The sequence below is a fragment of the Gobio gobio genome, assembly GCF_949357685.1.
Source record: "Gobio gobio genome assembly, chromosome: 4".
NCBI lineage: Eukaryota > Metazoa > Chordata > Actinopteri > Cypriniformes > Gobionidae > Gobio > Gobio gobio.
Genome location: NC_137100.1, coordinates 42,652,972 through 42,672,857, shown reverse-complemented (window position 1 = coordinate 42,672,857; position 19,886 = coordinate 42,652,972). Strand labels below are relative to the sequence as shown.

The 19,886-nt window shown below is 44.1% G+C and overlaps 1 protein-coding gene across 1 annotated transcript in view; it reads right to left on the bottom strand.

Annotated features, from left to right (window-relative positions):
* The window catches only part of phldb1a (pleckstrin homology-like domain, family B, member 1a), a gene marked incomplete at its 5' end in the record, with an annotated part of 43,049 nt that overhangs the window by 4,166 nt on the left and 18,997 nt on the right, over positions 1-19,886 (bottom strand). The window contains 13 exons of the mRNA XM_079815268.1: positions 1,121-1,267; positions 1,636-1,726; positions 11,411-11,630; positions 11,783-11,852; positions 12,955-13,050; positions 13,337-13,480; positions 13,723-13,881; positions 14,169-14,288; positions 15,215-15,334; positions 15,741-15,827; positions 17,103-17,213; positions 17,329-17,484; positions 19,172-19,300. Coding sequence (XP_079671394.1) covers positions 1,121-1,267; positions 1,636-1,726; positions 11,411-11,630; positions 11,783-11,852; positions 12,955-13,050; positions 13,337-13,480; positions 13,723-13,881; positions 14,169-14,288; positions 15,215-15,334; positions 15,741-15,827; positions 17,103-17,213; positions 17,329-17,484; positions 19,172-19,300 — 1,650 coding nt within the window. The remainder of the gene's footprint in view (positions 1-1,120; positions 1,268-1,635; positions 1,727-11,410; positions 11,631-11,782; positions 11,853-12,954; positions 13,051-13,336; positions 13,481-13,722; positions 13,882-14,168; positions 14,289-15,214; positions 15,335-15,740; positions 15,828-17,102; positions 17,214-17,328; positions 17,485-19,171; positions 19,301-19,886) is intronic.

The following is a 19,886-nucleotide window of genomic DNA, read 5'->3' as shown; positions in this document are numbered from 1 at the left end:
TTCCTCCCATCTTATCTTCTTTCTGCTGTCTCCCTCTCACCATCTGTCTGCGTGTCTCCTCTCATCCACCTGCTGTGCGGAGCTGCTCTCGGTGCATTCATGCCTCCCGTCTGGCCCAGTCAAGCTGAGCCAGTGACCTCATAAAGACTTTTAAAGAGCAAATCCAAACATTCACTGACCTCAGAGCGGCACCGGTGAAGCACACTGCTGTGTTCAGAGTTGTACGCAGACATTGAAACTGTCTACTCCACTGTGCTTACATTTTATATATAAATTATATTATACTAATCAACTAAATAGGTCCCCTCTATTTTCTGGTGGTCTGCATGTTAGTTATGCCACAATGACTTCGATTTAGTAGAATACATCAAATACGAACAATAAACCAAAATTGGTAATATTAAAACAAGATTATGCCAAGGCGCTACTTATGCCAAGATATCTTTTTAAGAAGACATATAATAATATTAAATAAATGGTAACAAATTAGTTAATGTATTAACTAACATGAACTAACCATGAGAAATACATTTGTTACTGTATTTGTTCATCTTAGTTAACATTAGTTGATAAAAAATACAGCTGTTCATTGTTTGTTCATGTTAGTTCACAATGCATTAACTGTTGACAGCTTTTGATTTTAATAATGTATTAGTAAATGTTGAAATTAACAAACAAATATTAATATTATAAATGCTGAAGTGCAGTTCATTATTAGTTCATGTTAACTAATGTAGTTAACTAAATTTAATATTATTAAAATATTAATGTTAACATTTAAAATAACTCACAATGGCGTTATTATTCAGAAACTGAAAGTACATTATGCAAGAGGTGTATTCAAGAAATGTCTTAGTTTTAATTATGTATGAATAACTTAAATGCTTAAAGTGCCACATCACTGACCTATATATACACATGATCTACTGATCTATAAAGCATTATGATTATTTATATTAACAATTATTCATGACTTATTAATGAAAGCCTTATTATTGTCCCTTTTATCTCACTGGGAAACATGAGGATTTTATGTCCGCCTAATAAAAGACTGGGAGAAACTATTACTCTATTGTTGATCTGAGACCAGTTTGTTTAGGTATTGACCAGATGCACTGACCTGGGAACACTGTTTCTCTCTCATCTTGACCTCTTCCTCCACAAGTCTCTGCCTGTGCGCAGTCTCATCCAGCAGCCTCCTCTCTACCTCCTCTCGTCTCCTTCTCTCGGTCTCCAGCAGCTGCTTTCGTGCCTGGACTTCTCTCTCCTGACGAAAAGACAGACAGACAGACAGATTAAGACACTGAGGGGCTTCAAAACTACAGTGAGAAGATTTAATAGGCGATAGGGGAAAATACATACAAATACATAAGACACACAGTGCGGAGTGACTGGGGATGCATGAAAAAAATATTCAGCAAGAGATTGTCTGAGTGAGTATTACAGTCTGAGAGCTTGTTAAGATCCAGCCTTTCATGTCTATCACTCTTTGTAGGTAAGAAACAATCTTTAATGCAGTAATGCCAAAGGGACCAGGGGCTTCCTTTTTAAATTCATGAAAAAGATCTCTTATATGAGAGACAGGGTGAGGGATAGATTATATTTCACAGACAATTAAAGTTTAATGGTACTCACTCGACTCTCCACCAGTCTGGCTTTCTCCTGCTGGGCCTCCTTCAACATCTTCTCCATCTCCTCAAGCCTCAGTCCTGCCAGCCCATTGCTGCTAAGGGAGAAACAAGCAGTTACTGTTTCTGAGGTGTTTACAGCGACAGAGGATGACATTGGGCCCGAGTGCTCACTCTGTCTAGACAGATCATAGTTGCTTTAAATTAAACTATAATGAATTCTCAATAAGTGTCAAAAATACTTGTATCATAATAAAAATAATAATAATAATAATAACAATACAAATATATTACATATATTATATTAAAATGATCTAATACATATACTGACAAATTATTATTATTAAAATAATATTAAAGACATTTAGTGCTGTCAAATTGATTAATCGCGATGAATCGCATCCAAAATAAAAGTTAATGTTTACGTAATAATTATACACAGTACACACACATATATATTATGTATATATATTATGTATATAAAATATATATATATATATATATATATATATATATATATATATATATATATATATATATATATATATATATATACACACACAGATACATGTATATATTTGAGAAACATTTGTTATATTTATACATAAAATATTTATATTAACATATAATATAAATTATATATATTTATACCTAATGGGGTTTTGGTTTCCTTGCCACTGTTGCCTCTGGCTTGGCGTGCTCAGTTGGGGACACTAAATTTTTCAACTAAACATCGAAATAAATCTAATTAATAAACTAAATTAACCATATAAACTAAATTACTGATCTAATTATTGATCTAAAGCCCACACTGTCACTGTATGATAATTGAAATGAACTGATGATATCAGCGTTTTCTCCAGAATGGCTATACAGCTGAATAAAATTATGCTGCATTATTTTCCTGTTTAACACTGTAAAGCTGCTTTGAAACCATCTACATTGTTTAAAAGCGCTATATAAATAAAGTTGACTTGACTTGACTTGACTATAGGAGCGTTACAAACTATTTCTTCTTCACTTGTGAGCCGATCATCACTCTTCACACACACGACGCTCCTCCCCCCTGGACTATTTACATTTTACCGGCTACAACTGAGTTCCCACGGGACTTCAGCGCAAGACTACATCTTGCCGTCTAAAACACTATTTAGGTGAGTTTAAACAATGGCTAAGTTGCTAAACGCATCTCGTTGTCATGTAAGGGCCCTGTTCATGTTGGACAGACATTTTAATTGCATTTTGTGTCTGTTAAGAGGCACAAAGACACTCTTTATGTATATGCCCCCATAGCTGCCGTGTTAGCTGAGTGGGAGCTCTGGGCATTAACTGTAACAGTACTCACAAAAGGTATAACGATCAAGATTAACTTAAAAATTCACCAGAGTTCTCCTTTAAGCTCAACAAGGCTGCATTTATACAGTAAAACACATTTTAAAAATGTTTTTTGAATGGAACTGTATATTTAAAGGGGTCATGAATTGAGAAATCAACTTTTCATTCAGCCTTTGAAATATAAAAGTTAATCGTGATATAAGAACATCCTGTAAGTTTCGGAACTGAAAACGTCTCGGTTACGGATGTAACCCTTGTTCCCTGAGGAGGGAACGGAGACGTAACGTTAGTGACTAACGAATGGGGGTTTCGCTTAGAAGCCTATCAACTTCGAGTTTTGAGAAAACGCCCAATGGCGTGCCAATGCCATGGGGCATGCGGAATTTGCATACGTAGCTCCGCCTCACTGCGTGAGTATATAAGGAAGTACGAGGCAATATCGCATTATGTTACCTGCTTGAGGAGCCAAGACTGAACTCCTGCGTTCCAGGTAGCACAGCTCGAGGTGGCAAGGGGACGTTACGTCTCCGTTCCCTCCTCAGGGAACGAGGGTTACATCCGTAACCGAGACGTTCCCTTTCGTTCAGTCACTACGACGTAACGTTAGTGACTAACGAATGGGGGTCCCAATATAATCCCGCCACTCAGCTGTCTTCCAGTGCCCTGCGTAAGTGTGAGTACCCTGTCGTAAGACTAGTACGGACGAAGGACTCCCACTTAACACAGGAATACCAAGGTACACTGGGAAGCATATCCCAGTGAGGGAATGCCAAAGATGCCTACCCGTGGGGAGGACTTAAGAGACACATATGACCCGGAGAGGGTTGCATATGGAAGATCTCTAGGGTACCAGCCGAAGGTGGATTTTTAACCCTAGGGGTGGCGGGGACACGCCAAGGGAAGAAACCCGCTCACTGCGGAGACTTACGGTGAAATACACATGTGGGGGTCACCGGAGGGAACCATGCACATGGGGCACCTGGCCGGACATGAGGGTCTGGGCTCGAAAGGGCAGACAGAACTGATGTCGGCGTCGACAGTGCTGGAGGAGCTCAGGGCTCTCGGGGAGCTCACCTGAGGAAAATATCGCACGTATCCAGTCCGTGGAGTGGAGTGGCGAGCAAGCGAAGACACCTGAGCCTGGCCCATCACCGGCCCCTCGGGGGGGCGAGTACATAGTCGGACACTGGCTCCACTCGGAGATTGTAGAATCTGGCGAATGTGTTGGGTGTCGCCCAGCCTGCAGCTCTGCAGATGTCTGCTAGCGAGGCGCCATGCGCTAGAGCCCAAGAGGAGGCCACACTCCGGGTGGAGTGTGCCCTCACACCAAGGGGACATGGTCGGCCTTGCTGCTGGTAAGCCAAAGCAATGGTGTCCACTATCCAGTGAGACAGCCTTTGCTTTGAGAGAGCACTTCCCTTCCGCTCTCCACCATAACAGACAAAGAGCTGGTCTGAGGTCCTGAAACACTGCGTCATGTCTACGTAGGCGCGAAGGGCGCGTACTGGACAGAGCAATGCCAAGGCTGGGTCTGCCTCCTCCAAAGGCAGCGCTTGCAGGTTCACCACCTGGTCCTTAAACGGAGTGGTGGGAACCTTGGGCACATATCCAAGCCGGGGTCTCAGGATCACGTGAGAGTTAGCCGGCCCGAATTCCAGGCACGCTTCGTCAACCGAAAATGCCTGCAGGTCCCCGACCCTCTTGACTGAGGCCAATGCGGTCAACAGAGCCGTCTTCATAGACAGAAACTTAATATCAACCGACCGCAAAGGCTCAAAGGGAGGTCTCTGCAGAGCAGTTAACACTACTGCGAGGTCCCAAGAGGGTACGAGAGGAGAGCGAGGAGGATTCAGTCTCCTAGCTCCCCTCAAGAACCTGATGACCAGGTCGTGCTGACTTACCTTTTTGTTCTCCAAGAGATCGTGGTGGGCAGATATTGCGGCCACATATACCTTGAGGGTGGAGGGAGACAGCCTTCGCTCCAGCCCCTCTTGGAGAAACTCAAGCACGGACCCGATCGGGCATTTCCAGGGGTCTTCTTGGCGGGAAGAGCACCAGGTGACGAAGAGGTTCCACTTCAACGCATAGGCATGCCGAGTGGACTCTGCCCTAGCGGAAGTGATGGTGGCGACCACCGTAGGTGGTAGGCCACTCAAACCTGCCGGATCCCGTCTAGGAGCCACACGTGGAGGCTCCAAAGGTCAGGACGCGGGTGCCAATGGGTGCCCCGTCTCTGAGTAAGGAGGTCCGGTCTCAGAGGAATAGGCCAGGGAGGGGCTGTCGCAAGGAGAATGAGTTCGGGGAACCAGGTCCGGCCGTGCCAGTACGGGGCGACCAAAAGGACCTGCTCCTTGTCCTCCCTGATCTTGCACAGAAGCTGTGCGAGTAGGCTCACTGGGGGGAACGCATATTTGCGTAGGCCCCGCGGCCAGCTGTGCGCCAGTGCATCCGTGCCGAGCGTGCCCTCGGTCAGGGAATAATACAGGCTGCAGTGGGAAGAGTCGTGGGAGGCAAACAGGTCTACCTGTGCGTCGCCGAACTGTTCCCAAATCAGCTGAACCGTCCGGGGATGGAGTCTCCATTCTCCCGGGAGAGGCTGAAACCGCGAGAGCTCGTCGGCTGCGTGGTTCAGGACTCCCGGAATATGGACAGCACGAAGGGACCTCAGGCGCTTCTGACTCCATAGGATGAGATGGCGGGCGAGTTGAGACATGCGGCGGGAGCGTAGACCGCCCTGGTGGTTGATGTACGCTACTACGGCCGTGTTGTCTGTCCGGACAAGCACATGTTGGCCCTTCAGCAACGCTCGGAAGCGGTGCAGGGCGAACCGTACTGCCAGCAACTCGAGGCAATTGACATGCAGGAGGCGCTGGGGTCCTGTCCAGGAGCCCGCGGCTGCTTGTCCATTGCACATGGCACCCCAGCCCGTGGCAGAGGCATCCGTCGATACAACAACATGCCTGGAAACTCGTTCTAAGGGCACACCGGCCCGTAGAAAGCTGAGGTTCGACCACGGGGTGAGTGTCTGTAAGCAGGCCCGAGTCACTTGGACCCGGAGCGTGCCAGACTGCCATGCCCATCTCGGGACTCGATCGCGAAGCCAGTGCTGAAGCGGTCTCATATGAAGCAATCCGAGCGGCGTTACCGCGGCTGCAGATGCCATATGCCCCAGGAGCCTCTGAAATAGTTTCAGTGGAACCGCATTCTTGCTCTCGATTTGTCGGAGGCAAGTCAGCAGAGACTGCGCGCGCTCGCTCGAAAGCTGCGCGTACATGGCGACCGAGTCGATCTCCATACCGAGAAAAGAGATCCTCTGCACGGGGCAAAGTTTGCTCTTCTCCCAGTTGACCCGAAGGCCCAGACGGGTTAAGTGGTGGAGAACCAGATCTCTGTGTCCGCAAACCTGCTCTCGAGAGTGGCCTAGTATGAGCCAGTCGTCGAGGTAGTTCAGGATGCGGACCCCGTGCTGCCAAAGGGGCGCAAGGGCTGCCTCGGCGATCTTCGTGAAGACGCGAGGGGACAGAGATAACCCGAATGGGAGAACTGCGTACTGGTATGCCCGCCCCTCGAAAGCAAACCGTAGGAACGGTCTGTGTCGAGGAAGGATGGAGACATGGAAGTAGGCGTCCTACAGGTCGATCGCTGCAAACCAATCGTACGGACGAACGCATTCGAAAAGGCGTTTCGCAGTCAACATCTTGAACGGACGCCGGTGAAGGGATCGGTTCAAGATGCGAAGGTCCAGGATTGGCCGTAACCCACCGGTTTTCTTGGGTACAATGAAGTAGGGGCTGTAGAACCCCGACCTCATTTCGGCTGGAGGGACAGGCTCAATCGCACCCTTCGCCAGTAGAGTGGCAATCTCCGCACGCATGACGGGGGCATGGGCCCCGGTCATGGTATAGCGGACTCCCCTGTAACGGGGAGGAGCCTGCGCGAACTGAATCGCGTAGCCGAGCCTGATGGTCCGGGCAACCCAGTGGGACAGCCCCGGAAGCTGAAGCCAGGCTTCCAGAGACTGCACCAACGGGGTCATACGGACGACAGACGTACCCTGGGTGGGGCAGCGAGGCAGCGTTACCGGCGCGGACAGGGGAGGCTGTTGGGCTTCCCCGGGTCGGAGCACGGTTAACGGCTGCGCCCTGACAGAGGAGACCAGGGAAGGACTCGCGTTCCACTGGGGTCTGCTCTGCCAGGGGGCTGGCGACAGAGAGGGACGAGAGTGGCGAGACCCGAGGGTGGCGCGCACTGCCGTCACCGATCTCTGGGGGCTCAGGGATGGGGTTGTCAGTTCTTTCTTTAACCACATTAGGGTGCTGCTGACCCGGGGGCCAGCAGCTGAACAAAAGATTCTCCCCCGGCCCTCCACCGGGGGAAGGAGCGGCCCTGCCGCCGTCTCCTGGAAAGAACTGCCCATCCCTGAGCCGTCCGCATCAGGAGCGCCGCTTAGCCTGGCGTTTCTTCGCGGGCTGCGGGGCTGGAGCGGACTGGGACGCCTTCCTGCGGCTGCCTCTGCGCGGCCCGGGTGGAGGCTGCTGCTTGGGTGGCGCAGAGGCGGAGGAAGCCGCGGGAGGGTGTCCTCGGCGGCGAGCAGGCTGAGGCACCTGCGCGGGCGGTGGGGTGGAGGCAGCAGCTGACCACCGGGGCAGGATGTATTTTATTGCCTCAGTCTGCTTCTGAGCGGCCGAGAACTGTTGGGCGAAGCTCTCGACCGCTCCGCCGAATAGCCCATCCTGCGATATGGGGGCGTTGAGGAAACGTGTTCGCTCAGCGTCGCGCATATCAGACAGGTTGAGCCATAGGTGTCTCTCCTGGACCACATTTGTGGACATCACCTGACCCAGGGAGCGTGCGGTCACCTTCGTCGCCCGGAGAGTGAGGTCGGTGGCGGCACGCAACTCATTGCTGAGTCCTGGATCAGCCCCTCTCTCGTGCATATCACACAGCAACTTGGCTTGGTAAGCCTGAAGAGTTGCCATGGTATGCAAAGAAGCGGCGGCCTGCCCCGCAGCTCTATAGGACTTCGCCACCAGGGATGACGAAAACCTACAGGCTTTGGAGGGGTGCTTTGGGTCACCACGCCAGGACGAAGCGCTCTGAGGACACAGTTGCATCGCAACAGAACGTTCGACTGGGGGGACCCCAGTGTACCCATGAGCCGCGGCTCCATCAAGAGAGGTGAAGGCGGAAGAGGCCGCCAAACGTTCACGGGAAGACAACGGGGCCTTCCAGGAACGCGCGACCTCTTCATGCACCTCGGGGAAGAAAGGTATTGGAGGAGCGGTCGGACGGGTGTCCGAACGCGCCGCCCCCAAAAACCAATCATCCAACCGCGAACGCTCGGGCTGAGGCGGAGGGTTCCACTCCAGTCCAAGCGCTGCGGCGGCCCGAGATAGCATGGCTGTCAACTCTGGGTCCGACTCGGGCAATGCTGGCGCACCCGAAGGTGGCAGCACAGCCGAATCATCATCCTCAGATGACTCCAGCCCACCTTGTGATGCGGCGATAGACATCACTTCCTCTTCCGCCGCGCCAAACGCCACAGTCGGGACAGCAGGAGCCGGCCCCGATGTAGACGCCTGAGCGCGGACCGGGTCAAGTGCCTGAGAGGGGGGTGTGGGCCGAGGAACTAGCGTCGGAGCTTTGTTCCACACCGTCACCCTCAGATCAGATTGGGGGGTGGCGGAGGGGACTCTCGTTCCGGCATCAGCACGGAACTCACGGAGTCTCGATCGAAGCACTGAGATGGCCAGGTTCCCGCAGAGGGAACATGAATCATCCACGAGCGCTGCCTGAGCGTGCTGAAAGCCCAAACACGTCACACAGCGCTCGTGCCCGTCAAAAGAAAAAAGCGATCTACCGCACCCAGAAGTGCACGGACGAAACATCCTGAAAAGGACGTGTCACGTGCAAGCTCTTTTATGAGAGGAAACTTTGCAGCCGATGCCGAAGCGCCCAGGGAAACACACACCAGCTGGATGCAGACCACTGCACAGATCAGCAGGCAGGAAGTATGCGATCACTGGAACGCGCCGTCACACCAACACCGACTGGAAAGCTGCTCGTCTCGAAGAAGCTGACAGAGTCTCAGAAGGCTGTAGGAGTGAAGAGGTAGGTACTCTTGGCTCCGAAAGCAGAAACATAATGCGATATTGCCTCGTACTTCCTTATATACTCACGCAGTGAGGCGGAGCTACGTATGCAAATTCCGCATGCCCCATGGCATTGGCACGCCATTGGGCGTTTTCTCAAAACTCGAAGTTGATAGGCTTCTAAGCGAAACCCCCATTCGTTAGTCACTAACGTTACGTCGTAGTGACTGAACGAAAGGGAACTTCATTGTTAGTCAAAAAAAAGTAAGTACGCCTGATTCTGTAGCCCCGTCCACCGACTCGTGCAAGAAATGTAACATAAATAACATGGGGCTACATGTAGCTAAACGGATCACGCTACCGTGCAATAAACATGCCGAAGATAGCAAGATATTGTGCTGTGCCTGGTTGTGGAAGAACACAGTCGCTGCATAAGCTTCCTTCGAATTCTAGTATTAGGAATGTGTAGTCGAACTTTATTTTTAATGAAGATCTAGCTCACGTGGGGAAGACATTGCGACGTTCCTTCATTTCACCACATATTCGTTTGTAAACAAGAGATTGGATTTTCAGACTGAAGCAACACACTTATGTGAGTAATAATACTTTTTATATGTGATAGTATTGCATTGTTACAGATCGTTTGATATCTACTGATTATTATACGTGTCTAACTGAACATAACTTAGCACGCTGTCACAGGCTGGAGAATCCTTTATTTGAGGTATTGTTGGTTCATTGTGAAGGAAAAATACAATCACAGAAGTTTTGATCATGCCGATTTGTCTGACTCTGCAGTGAGGCTTGTGCGTGCGTGCTTGTGTGTGTGTGTGTGTTAGTGATGCACGGTCCGTGGTTATATCCAGCGATCGGGCGGGACAAGTAATACAAAATATCATTCCAATTAATTGTGGGTGGATGAGAGATAAATCATTGTGTTTGTTTGATAAAGACATTTTCCCACCCGCTTTCAAAACGATTTCTCACATGTACTCACGGGGGAGCCGAAGCTCATTTTAATATGCAAAACTGTTATCCAATCATAGCAGTGGGCATTTACTTCCACGTCTTCAAAGCAGCATGGCCATAAAAACTGAGCGTTCCATGAGAAAGTTTCAAAACCAGGGTAAAAAATAGCCTATTACTTATTCATTATGTTTTTGAATGTAAAAACCACGCGAACGTCATATGTTGACCTCAGACAACAGCATACATTTTTTTAAAAAGCCAGTTCATGACCCCTTTAATAAAGTTAAAATGCTGTTGCAGAAATTTGGTATAATGTCTAAACATGATGTGGCGAGGGGGGCGTGATTTAGCGAAGTCTGTGACGGGAGAGAGAGTCGGAGGACGAGCGGCACGTAAGTGGATCAAGTACAAATGATGAACACCTGTCTCTTGTTGCAGTAATTGGCGTGGAGAGAGTATATAGACCGGGAGGAAACGAGGTCACAGGGAGAGAGAGCTGGAGACGGAGTGACAGACTGGGACTCGGCTGGCACCAAAAAGCAGAGAGGAACTGCTGGGAAGGAAACCGACGATTGAGACTGAGAATTTATGAGAGACGTTTTGTTTTTGCGACGTGCACAGTGTTGTAACCTGAGAGAATTGAGTTATTAAAACCAGTTATGAGTCCCAGTAAGCAGACCCCTTTGTCTTCTTCCTTACCATCACACGATTTTTACCACGTGTTTTTTTTCAAAAACTAAATCTTCATAAAGATGTGAATTTCTGTATTTTTTTTACTGTCAGTCATGTCTTGTATTGCCTAGGTCTAAGGCAACCAAGTTTTTGCCACTGGTTAAAAAAAAGAAAGAGTACATTATGCTCCTGTTTGCTTGGTTGAAGAGGATGGGATTTTTGTTTCTATTTCACTTTTAAATAAGGACCTACATGCTTTCATGGTGGGCCTCTTTTACCATCTCAAAGGAAAAGGTGTATCGAAGGTGAGGTTGGGCAGTAGGAGTTTAAAAATGCTGAAACATCAAACCGAAATGTAAGAATGCAAGGTCAAAGATTCTTGTCCAGACTATCGATGCTGCAAAGTAGGGCAACATCAAGAGAACGTCGTTTCATGACTTCAACATCTGACGAAACACCTGAAGCTTCCCTGGCTCTAAGGAACACATACTTTAAAATGTCATTCTGTGCTTGTTCTGCCTCGGGACAAGACCAAACTTTGAAGACAAGAAGAATAGCATATCTCTTTGTATGGACATGTGTTGTCATGGAAACAACCCACAAACTATTCTGGAAGGAGGATGAAAAAAACTTTTATGGGGAAATTGGGCAGCGTGACCTGTTGTCAGGGGAATGGAGGAAGAACGAAGGGTTCCCTTGACAACTGTATCTCACCTTTCAGGTGAACAGGTGGAATTGTTGCCGGTAGATACACTGGTCTCCACGCTGTCAGAGCTCTCCAAACTCAGAGTGTCATATGTTGACTCTCCTGCTGTGGGTGCATGGTGGTGCAGAATGGAGTGGTGTACCATGGGAGCTCCTAAAGGTGGTGCCCCCCAGTGGCTGTGTTTAGGGTCCGTAGGCCTGATTCTGGAATCATCACATGTATAAAGCCCTGGGGAAACACATACAGAGCAGATCAATAAAACACTGGACTGTACAATATGTCTACAACCACCTTTAGGCTACATGTAGCTGTGTTAGCAAAACAACATTAAATTATTCAACACGCTGTTTATAGTCTGATAATAGTGAGTGATGGGCTACCTCTGCCCTGTAGATCCAACTGTCTCTTGGAGTCTAAGTCCAAATAAGCAGGAGACAGATCTGGGAGACTCTGAAGATAAAAAAGAAAAGATAAATAGAAAGTGACATTTAAAAACAATACATGTATATTGAGCTACATGTATAATGGAGCTACAGCAAGTTTTAAGTTAAGCCAGTCTTCATCTGTCTGTCCAAGTACACACCACATTGCACATTCTAATATTTAAAGGATTAAATGCTAATCATGCGCCAACTTTGTCTTTGAAATAAGTCCACAACACCAAGGTTATATGTAGTCCAACTAATGTGTTTACATGCTGAATGAAGATAAAGGCTGGCCCACAATAAAAGATCTTTAAAATATTATCAGATTTTCAAACGTGAGAGACCATAAACACGACAATAAAAAAAATCATAGATTTAAAGGGTTAGTTCACGCAAAAATGACAATTCTTTCATTAATTGCTCACTTTTTTGAGTAATTAATGGAAGATTTGTCGTTCCAAACCCGGACCCTAGTTAAGGTTGAACCACTGGAGTCACGTGGACTACTTTAACGATGTGTTTACTACCTTTCTGGGCCTTGAAAGCGGTGATTATGTTGCAGTCTATGGAGGGGTCAGGAAGCTCTCGGATTTCATAAAAAATATCTTAATTTGTGGAGGATGAACAAAGGATTTACAGGTTTGGAATGACATGAGGGTTAGTAATTAGTGACAGAATATTCATTTTTGGGCGAACTAACCCTTTAACAGTTTAGTTGTGTGTGGAGTGCCGTGATGTGACCAAGACAGCACACCACACACTAACATATTCCATTCACAAACAACCAGATTCCCAACTGGGAACAGGGGAAAACTCGCAAAATTTCTTTGATTTGGCCATTAGCGATGTTTTATGGGATTGTTGCTCTTTCCTTCTGTAAAGCTGTTTATTACAATAGTTTTTTGTCCAATTATCAAATACTTTTTTGCTTCAAATCAAGGTTTGTAACGTGATTCACTTCTGGTTGGTCTGGTTCATGGCTAATAACTCTTTTATAGTTTTTTCTTAAACCCTATGGGAAAAATACCTCCACGGCTGATTAAAAGGTTGGTGAAAACAGTTGCATTCTACATTTCAGCACTGCAAAAGTTGTCTAATAAAAATGTTAACTGCATATTGTGGCCTACTTTGGTGGGTGTGTTTCTGCCTGATGTGGTCATGCTGGAAGGCGGGGGTGTAAAGGTTCCATTGGTCGGTCCCAGCTCTCCATCCTGCTTACAGATCTGACAACAAAACATCTCAGTGTTATTAATCCCTTCATCATTCATATCCATCATCTATAATTACAACTATAGCAGCTTGCCCCCACAGCAAGGAAGAACAACACCAAAGCAACCACACCCGGCAACGTAGACGCTTCGCATAAAAGTACTACTTTTCAAGTTATTTATTTATTTTTTTTAAAAGTGGTTATTTCTGGATAGATCCGATCAAAAGGACAGAGAACTTAAGGACAGACAAAGGATGCAAGCAGAAGTGAAGATAGACAAATGAAGTTTGAGAGTTTACCTGCATAGGTTTACGTGAGGAGAGACACTTAGCTGGCAGAGGGGGAGGACAGGCATGACTGGGCTCCCCAGCTGCCATGATTTCTTGGTACCAGCGCTCAGAATCTAGCCTGGGGATTGAAGGCCTACTCCATGCAGGCTGGGTCTGAAGTGCAGTCCAGGTAAAGGGAGGATGGGTGGGACAAGAGGAAAAATTGATACAGGAAGGAAGGAAAGAAGAGACATGCATTGAAAGTATGAAGTGGTTTTTAGATTAGAAAATTTAAAAAAATATGTCTCAAAACCAAAAGCTTGAAATCCCACTTTATTCAACTCGGATTTCACATGGACAAGCCAGAGCTATGGTAAATACAATTATGAACACGTCGACACCAGGAAATAACACACCTCAACAGGAAGTGACTGGGTGGAGCCACACTGGGATGTGTGGCTGGAGTGGACAGGATCAGCGACAATAGCTTGGAATGATTGGATGGAAGATGTGGGGGAGGGGTCAACTTTAGGCATCCCAAACAGCTGGTTTAACTGACTGACTGTCACATACTCCTTTATACAATCAGGCAATCACACACAAACATAAACATAAAATGTAATGGGGGCATTTTAGGTATAGAAAAGCATAAAGCAGAGGCAGAGAATACAACAGCAACTAAGACACTAAGACAGCTGAGAAGTTAAAAGTTTCAAGAAAAGACAACCAGTGGGTTATTCTGACAGCATCATAAAAGAAAAGGCACAAACTAGAAATAAATGGCACTGGAAAGGGAAACAGGAGGAGAAAAGGCAAGGAAAAGATTCTGTCGTGGATGAAAGAGTGAGTGGAGGAGTCGTACCTCACGAGGTGTGTCTGATGTTACAGCCAGTGGTAGACAGAGAGCGTTAGGGAAAGAAGTCTGGGCGGGGGTACATCCGTTCCCATACATCTTATATACATCAGAGAGTTTGAGGTACTCCTGAGCACACACATCCACATCCACAAAGGATATCAGTTCATATCTCAAACAACTCAAAAACAAATGCAAAACTGCACCATAAATCGTCATGCACCCACTGGAAAAAGCACACTTATGCCCAACACATCACAAACATGCCAAGCCACATCTCCAATATACACACATGCAGAATGTGTGATACAGGATGTCAATGTACGCCATCCCAGCACTACAATATGTAATCACAGCAATCATGAATGGTCTGAAAATAACAATTAATGCTGGATTGAGGCAAACAACACTCACAATATGTACACAGCGAAGTCTCACAAAAAATGCAAAACTAGCTGTTGCCATAACAATTGATAAATGCTCAACAAACGAACATCACAAATACCCAACTCAATTAACATCCTGCAAATATTTCAGATATGATATTAGACCACACATTTGTCTATTTTTACTACTGTTCAAAGGTAACAGTAAATACTCTTACACATTGTAACAAAAGATTAGTTATAACTTTGCCATCACAAGAAATAAATTACATTTTAAAATATATTACAAAAAACTGTTATTTTAAATGGTAATAATATTTCAGAATACTGTATTTTTAACATATACACGCAGCACCTTGTTGAGAATAAGAGACTTTCAAAAACATCTTGCCGCCTTTAAACTTTGAACAGTAGTGTAGGTTATGTTCAAACACATCAGTAGGGTTGGGAACTGAGAACCGGTTTCACTAACAGTTCTCACACATGCATTCTAACAGAATCATTAGTGGAACTGTTAAGAAACGAATCATTCAATTCTATGCAATTCCAATCCCTTCTCATCAGCCACATAGTTCATTATGAACGGTGAAATGACTGAGCTGCACAAGTGGGTGCCAATGACATAATGTTTTGTTAGTTTGTAATCCCCCACAGCTGTCCTGCTTTTACCTCCTGTGGTCTGTTAGAATATATCTGAGGGGTGGATCTTTGACAACAAGAAGAAGGGAGCAGAGAATTCTGGGATGGGAGCTCATCAAAAGAGTCAGGTTCATTGATGTGAAGCACTTCCTGTTTTGAATATCAACATCGAAGTCAGAAAGCACCAGTGTTGCGCAAACCATGCCAAAGAACATTTTTATCTTTAAGTCAAACTTCTTCAGATTGCCTCTATACAGTTTATGCTTGATCAAAGAGGCATTGACATAAAGCTTATCGCTGATGGCGATAACCCAGAAAAAAACATGCTCATTACTGCTAAACAGGAGTGGAGTGGATCCCCACAGACCACCACCATCGGGATGTACACAACGATACGGTTATTTCAAACCAATCCACTAAATACTGAGATAAAGATATCTCATGAATTATAATTATTCTTTAGATCAAAAGGCCTCTGTATACAGTCTGTTAACTAGATTAGAGTTAAAGAGAGTTTATTTGGCAACCAAAAATGTACAGTCATGGCCGGTGTTACCTCCTTTGTGCTGCTAGGCTTGGAGAAAGTCTTTCCACCAGTCAGGCTCTGGTATCTCTTCTCCAGGGCAGACAACCTCTCCTTTTCCTTAAAGAAAAAATGTATCAAGGATAAGATTTACCATTAGGGAATATTCCGGGTTCAATATTATCATAATTGTTAGTTATTTTGGTGTTTTAGGGGGTTACATTGTTATGGAAATGAAGATGTAAAATTGGATATAAACTAAATTGAGCTGAATAATGACACTTTTGACTTCTGCAGAGCCGGCGTTCTGACGTAGAACTCGGAAGCACTGCACTGTGTTTACTACGTGAACAGCGTAGGAGAATGACGTTGAAGAGAACTGTTACTTTTGTTTTTATTTTTACGCACAAAAAGTATTTTCATTGTTCGTAATATTAAGGTTGAACCACTGTAGTCACATGGACTATTAACAATATCTTTACTACCTTTCTGGGCCTTGGAAGTTGCAATGACATTGCTGCCTATATCTGGTTCAGAAACCTCTCGGATTTCATCAGAAGTATCTTAATTTGTGTTCTGAAGATGAACAAAGGTCTTGCGGGTTTGGAACGGTGAGTGATTTGAGGGATTGATGATAGAATGGAGAATTGATGATAATTTAACGGTGTTATTTTCCTGTTTATAACTATGAAGCTGCTAGATAAATAAATGTGACAAAAAAGTTCACACATTTTTTCATTCTAAAATCTTTACAACACATTTTCTTGAGTCTATGATATTGAAACGGTGAGTATATTAAAGTTACTATGAAAAGAAAATAGTGACAGATCTTTTATTCCGTATTGCGATGTAACGGATTATCAGCCAAGAAAAAACATGGAGCGGGCACTTATGCATCATTGTAGACTGGATTTTGAGATGTGGGTGTTGCCACACAATCGATTGTGGAGGGGCAGGTTTAAGCAGTCTAAATGATTGGATCCAGCAAACCTCACCAGAGGAAAGTCCACTATTTTCAATGGAAGATCCAATTATGACATTTTAATCAAACATTATGAATTAAAAAAATATATTAATTAAATGAAATTATGAAAATTAAACAAAATAGAAAAAGAGAAAATACAAATAAATGAATTGTTCTCAATCAGACCAATAACAAAATAAATTGAACATTTTCCTTTTTATACCGACTTAAATGTCCCATTTACTTCCACTGTAAGTGTCTCACTGTAACCCAGATTTTTAAAGTGGTAATCAACATTATGCCACAAATGTTGTCGACTCTGCTTGACTTGTATTTAACCTGGAGTATTCTTTTAATTAACAAGCTTTATTTCTGTGGTGATGAAGACACTTTGCATGAAGTGTAAATAGAGATTAATCGTTGTTCTCAACCTTGTGGAGCATCTGCAGGGAGAGGGTTCTATCTTTGACCATCCTTTCACAATCCTGAGCTGCCTGAAGTCCAAGTTGGTTAGCATGGATCTCCAGAACTGCCATTTTCTCCTACACAACCAAGAGAAATGTTTCAACGGAGGCCATGCTCATCTGTCATTCCAGTCTGATACAAGATTAGCCACTGAGTCCTTTAATAGAACTGACCTGAGATCAGTGTTATTACCTTCCTTTTGGCCACACTCCGGTGATACTCTGCCTTCTCTTGCAACAGCTGCCTGCTGACTGTCTCCTTCTCCTCCTCTATGCCACTCTCTCGCTCCAACTGGCGGAACTCCAAATCCTCAAAGCGCTTAGTGGCCGACTCCAGTGCCTCCACCTTCTACAGACACACACATGCACAGATGGACAGAGAGACGAAGAGGGAGAGGGAAAGACAGAGGCAGACGAACAGATGGGAGAAACAAACAAGCAGACAGACAAATGTTCCTCAATGACATGCCGAAGAAGATCACTCTGTCTGCCAAACAATGTTTGCTGTATGGAACATGTTTTTTTTTTTTTCAATGCATCTCCTGGAAAAAACAATTTTATACACATCCTCTGCTTGGTGATTATTAGTACAAAGATAAAGAAGAGTGAGGTGATTCGCTCAGTTCGTCACCATATCAGTGAATTAGTGAGGAGATTTAGTCAAATAAGCACTTAAGCAAGAGTGAAAAGCAAAAGACAGACATACAAATTAATAAATTAATTCCATGCATTTGCATTGCCTAAAAGAGCAGAGGTGCATCATAATGATCATGGTTGTTCAGTCAGTGTGTAAACCCTTTATTGCCATGAGCATATTGTGGCTCGAGAGAGAGAGAGCACGGACACACAGCCATAGGATATTTGTGCGGTTTGTACAGATCCAGATTCTAACAAGCTGTCCAGTTAAGGCTGTTGTATCATGTCATGTGATGTGATTTGCCCATTAATTGCTGGTGATACTGGAGGGTGATACATTCCAATATTTATTTTCATAGTGTGTCTTGTGTAAAAATGGCATTAAATAAAGTAAATCTACATCACTATTTTGCTGGTCTCTGATTATTTTCTTCTTTACTATTTGATTTTACTAAGAGGCGCACAATTTATCGGTACCATATCTGTTTTTAGCCAATATTTTAATTATAGACATCGGATATTCAATTGTGCATGTTCATTTCCCTTTTTTATATTTAGATTACCATTTATTTTTTTATTTACCCTTTCCAACATATCAATCATTTAATAAATGTAATCTTTATTAAATCACTTAGCATTTAAAACAACTGATTACATGTTTTACTCTTTTCTTTTTCATTTATTTAGACAAAATAGCATAGAATTGTAATATCAGCCAGAATTAAATATTGGTGTATTCAGTTTTATTTATTTATTTGTCAATTGATTAAGGCTGTCAAAGTTAATGTGTTAAATAATAATTGAATTAATTAAATGTTTAACACAGTTACATTTATAAGTTACAAATTAAATTATATAAGTATACATAATTTGACAGTACAATTGCTTCATGGTATTTTTTTCTCATTTCTAAAGACTGGCTGGGAAAAGAGAACCACCACAAGAATGTGTTTTTGTAGCAAGGCTTTCCTTTATACTCCTGTCAATGACAGAGAAAGAATTTCTAATAGCCAAATGTAATTATAAATGATATCCACATAGGACAATTAACACGAGTAAAGTCATTTTATTTTATTCAATAACCATCAAAGCTTAAGTATTAAATATGGTGAGCGAAACACATCAAGGCCACTGGACGGATGGCAAAAAACAAGCTGTGTTATATATTTTTGGTTATAGAAAAAAGGACTTCTTAATTAGAGAAAAAAATGAAAACTCGACAATAACTGCACTATTGAAAAAATCATGAGATCAACCGGTAATTATTTCATATTTTAAATGTCCTGACAATCCTATTATTCTTTTTTTTCTTATTTCTCCTGCTCCTCTTTAAAGTGAAGCTGACGTATTTGTTCGATAATCACTGTGACTGTCTCGGCAGTATTAAATCGCACACTGACCCTGGTCAGTTGTTCCTGTAAGTGCTCCCTCAGTGATTCTGGGCATTTATGAAGCTGGCCCTTCAGCTCACTGTACGAATCCCTCAGTCTGGCCAGGACATCCCGCTCAGCTGAGACTTTTGCTCTTTCCTAAAAAAACATTACACACACGTAACACACACACACAAGTAAAATACACACGCAGCAAGCAAGTGATGGTGGAAAGAGGTGAAAACAAAGTGGAAACTGCTTAGATAAAGACACCATGCTGTGTTAAAACAGAGGTTTAGATAAGAGGTTGCCATGGCAATCAGAGCCCATATTGCAGCAGACTAAATCTGATCAGAATAAATATTTATACAGCAGTCAGTTGTAGAACATAGTATTTGCACATAATATTGTATATAACATCTCTAGTTGATATTTGTTGCTTTTATGGTATTTTCACTCATTTTAACATTTATTGATGTGTAATACATTTAATAAATTTGTATTATATCTACAGAAAACTAACTCTTCTTTATGTTTCGGTCTGGAACAAGGTGGCTTTCAAGTAATATTGCAGATTTCATTCCAAATTATTTGATTTTAAATCAAAATACTGATATGAAATTGCCCATTCAAACATGCAGTATAATCAGTGTCATTTGAATTAATAGTTAGAAGTTAGACTGTTAGAAACTAACATGGTAGTAAAGATGCATCCACAAAGTTTTTCAAGAGAAACCAACAGGAA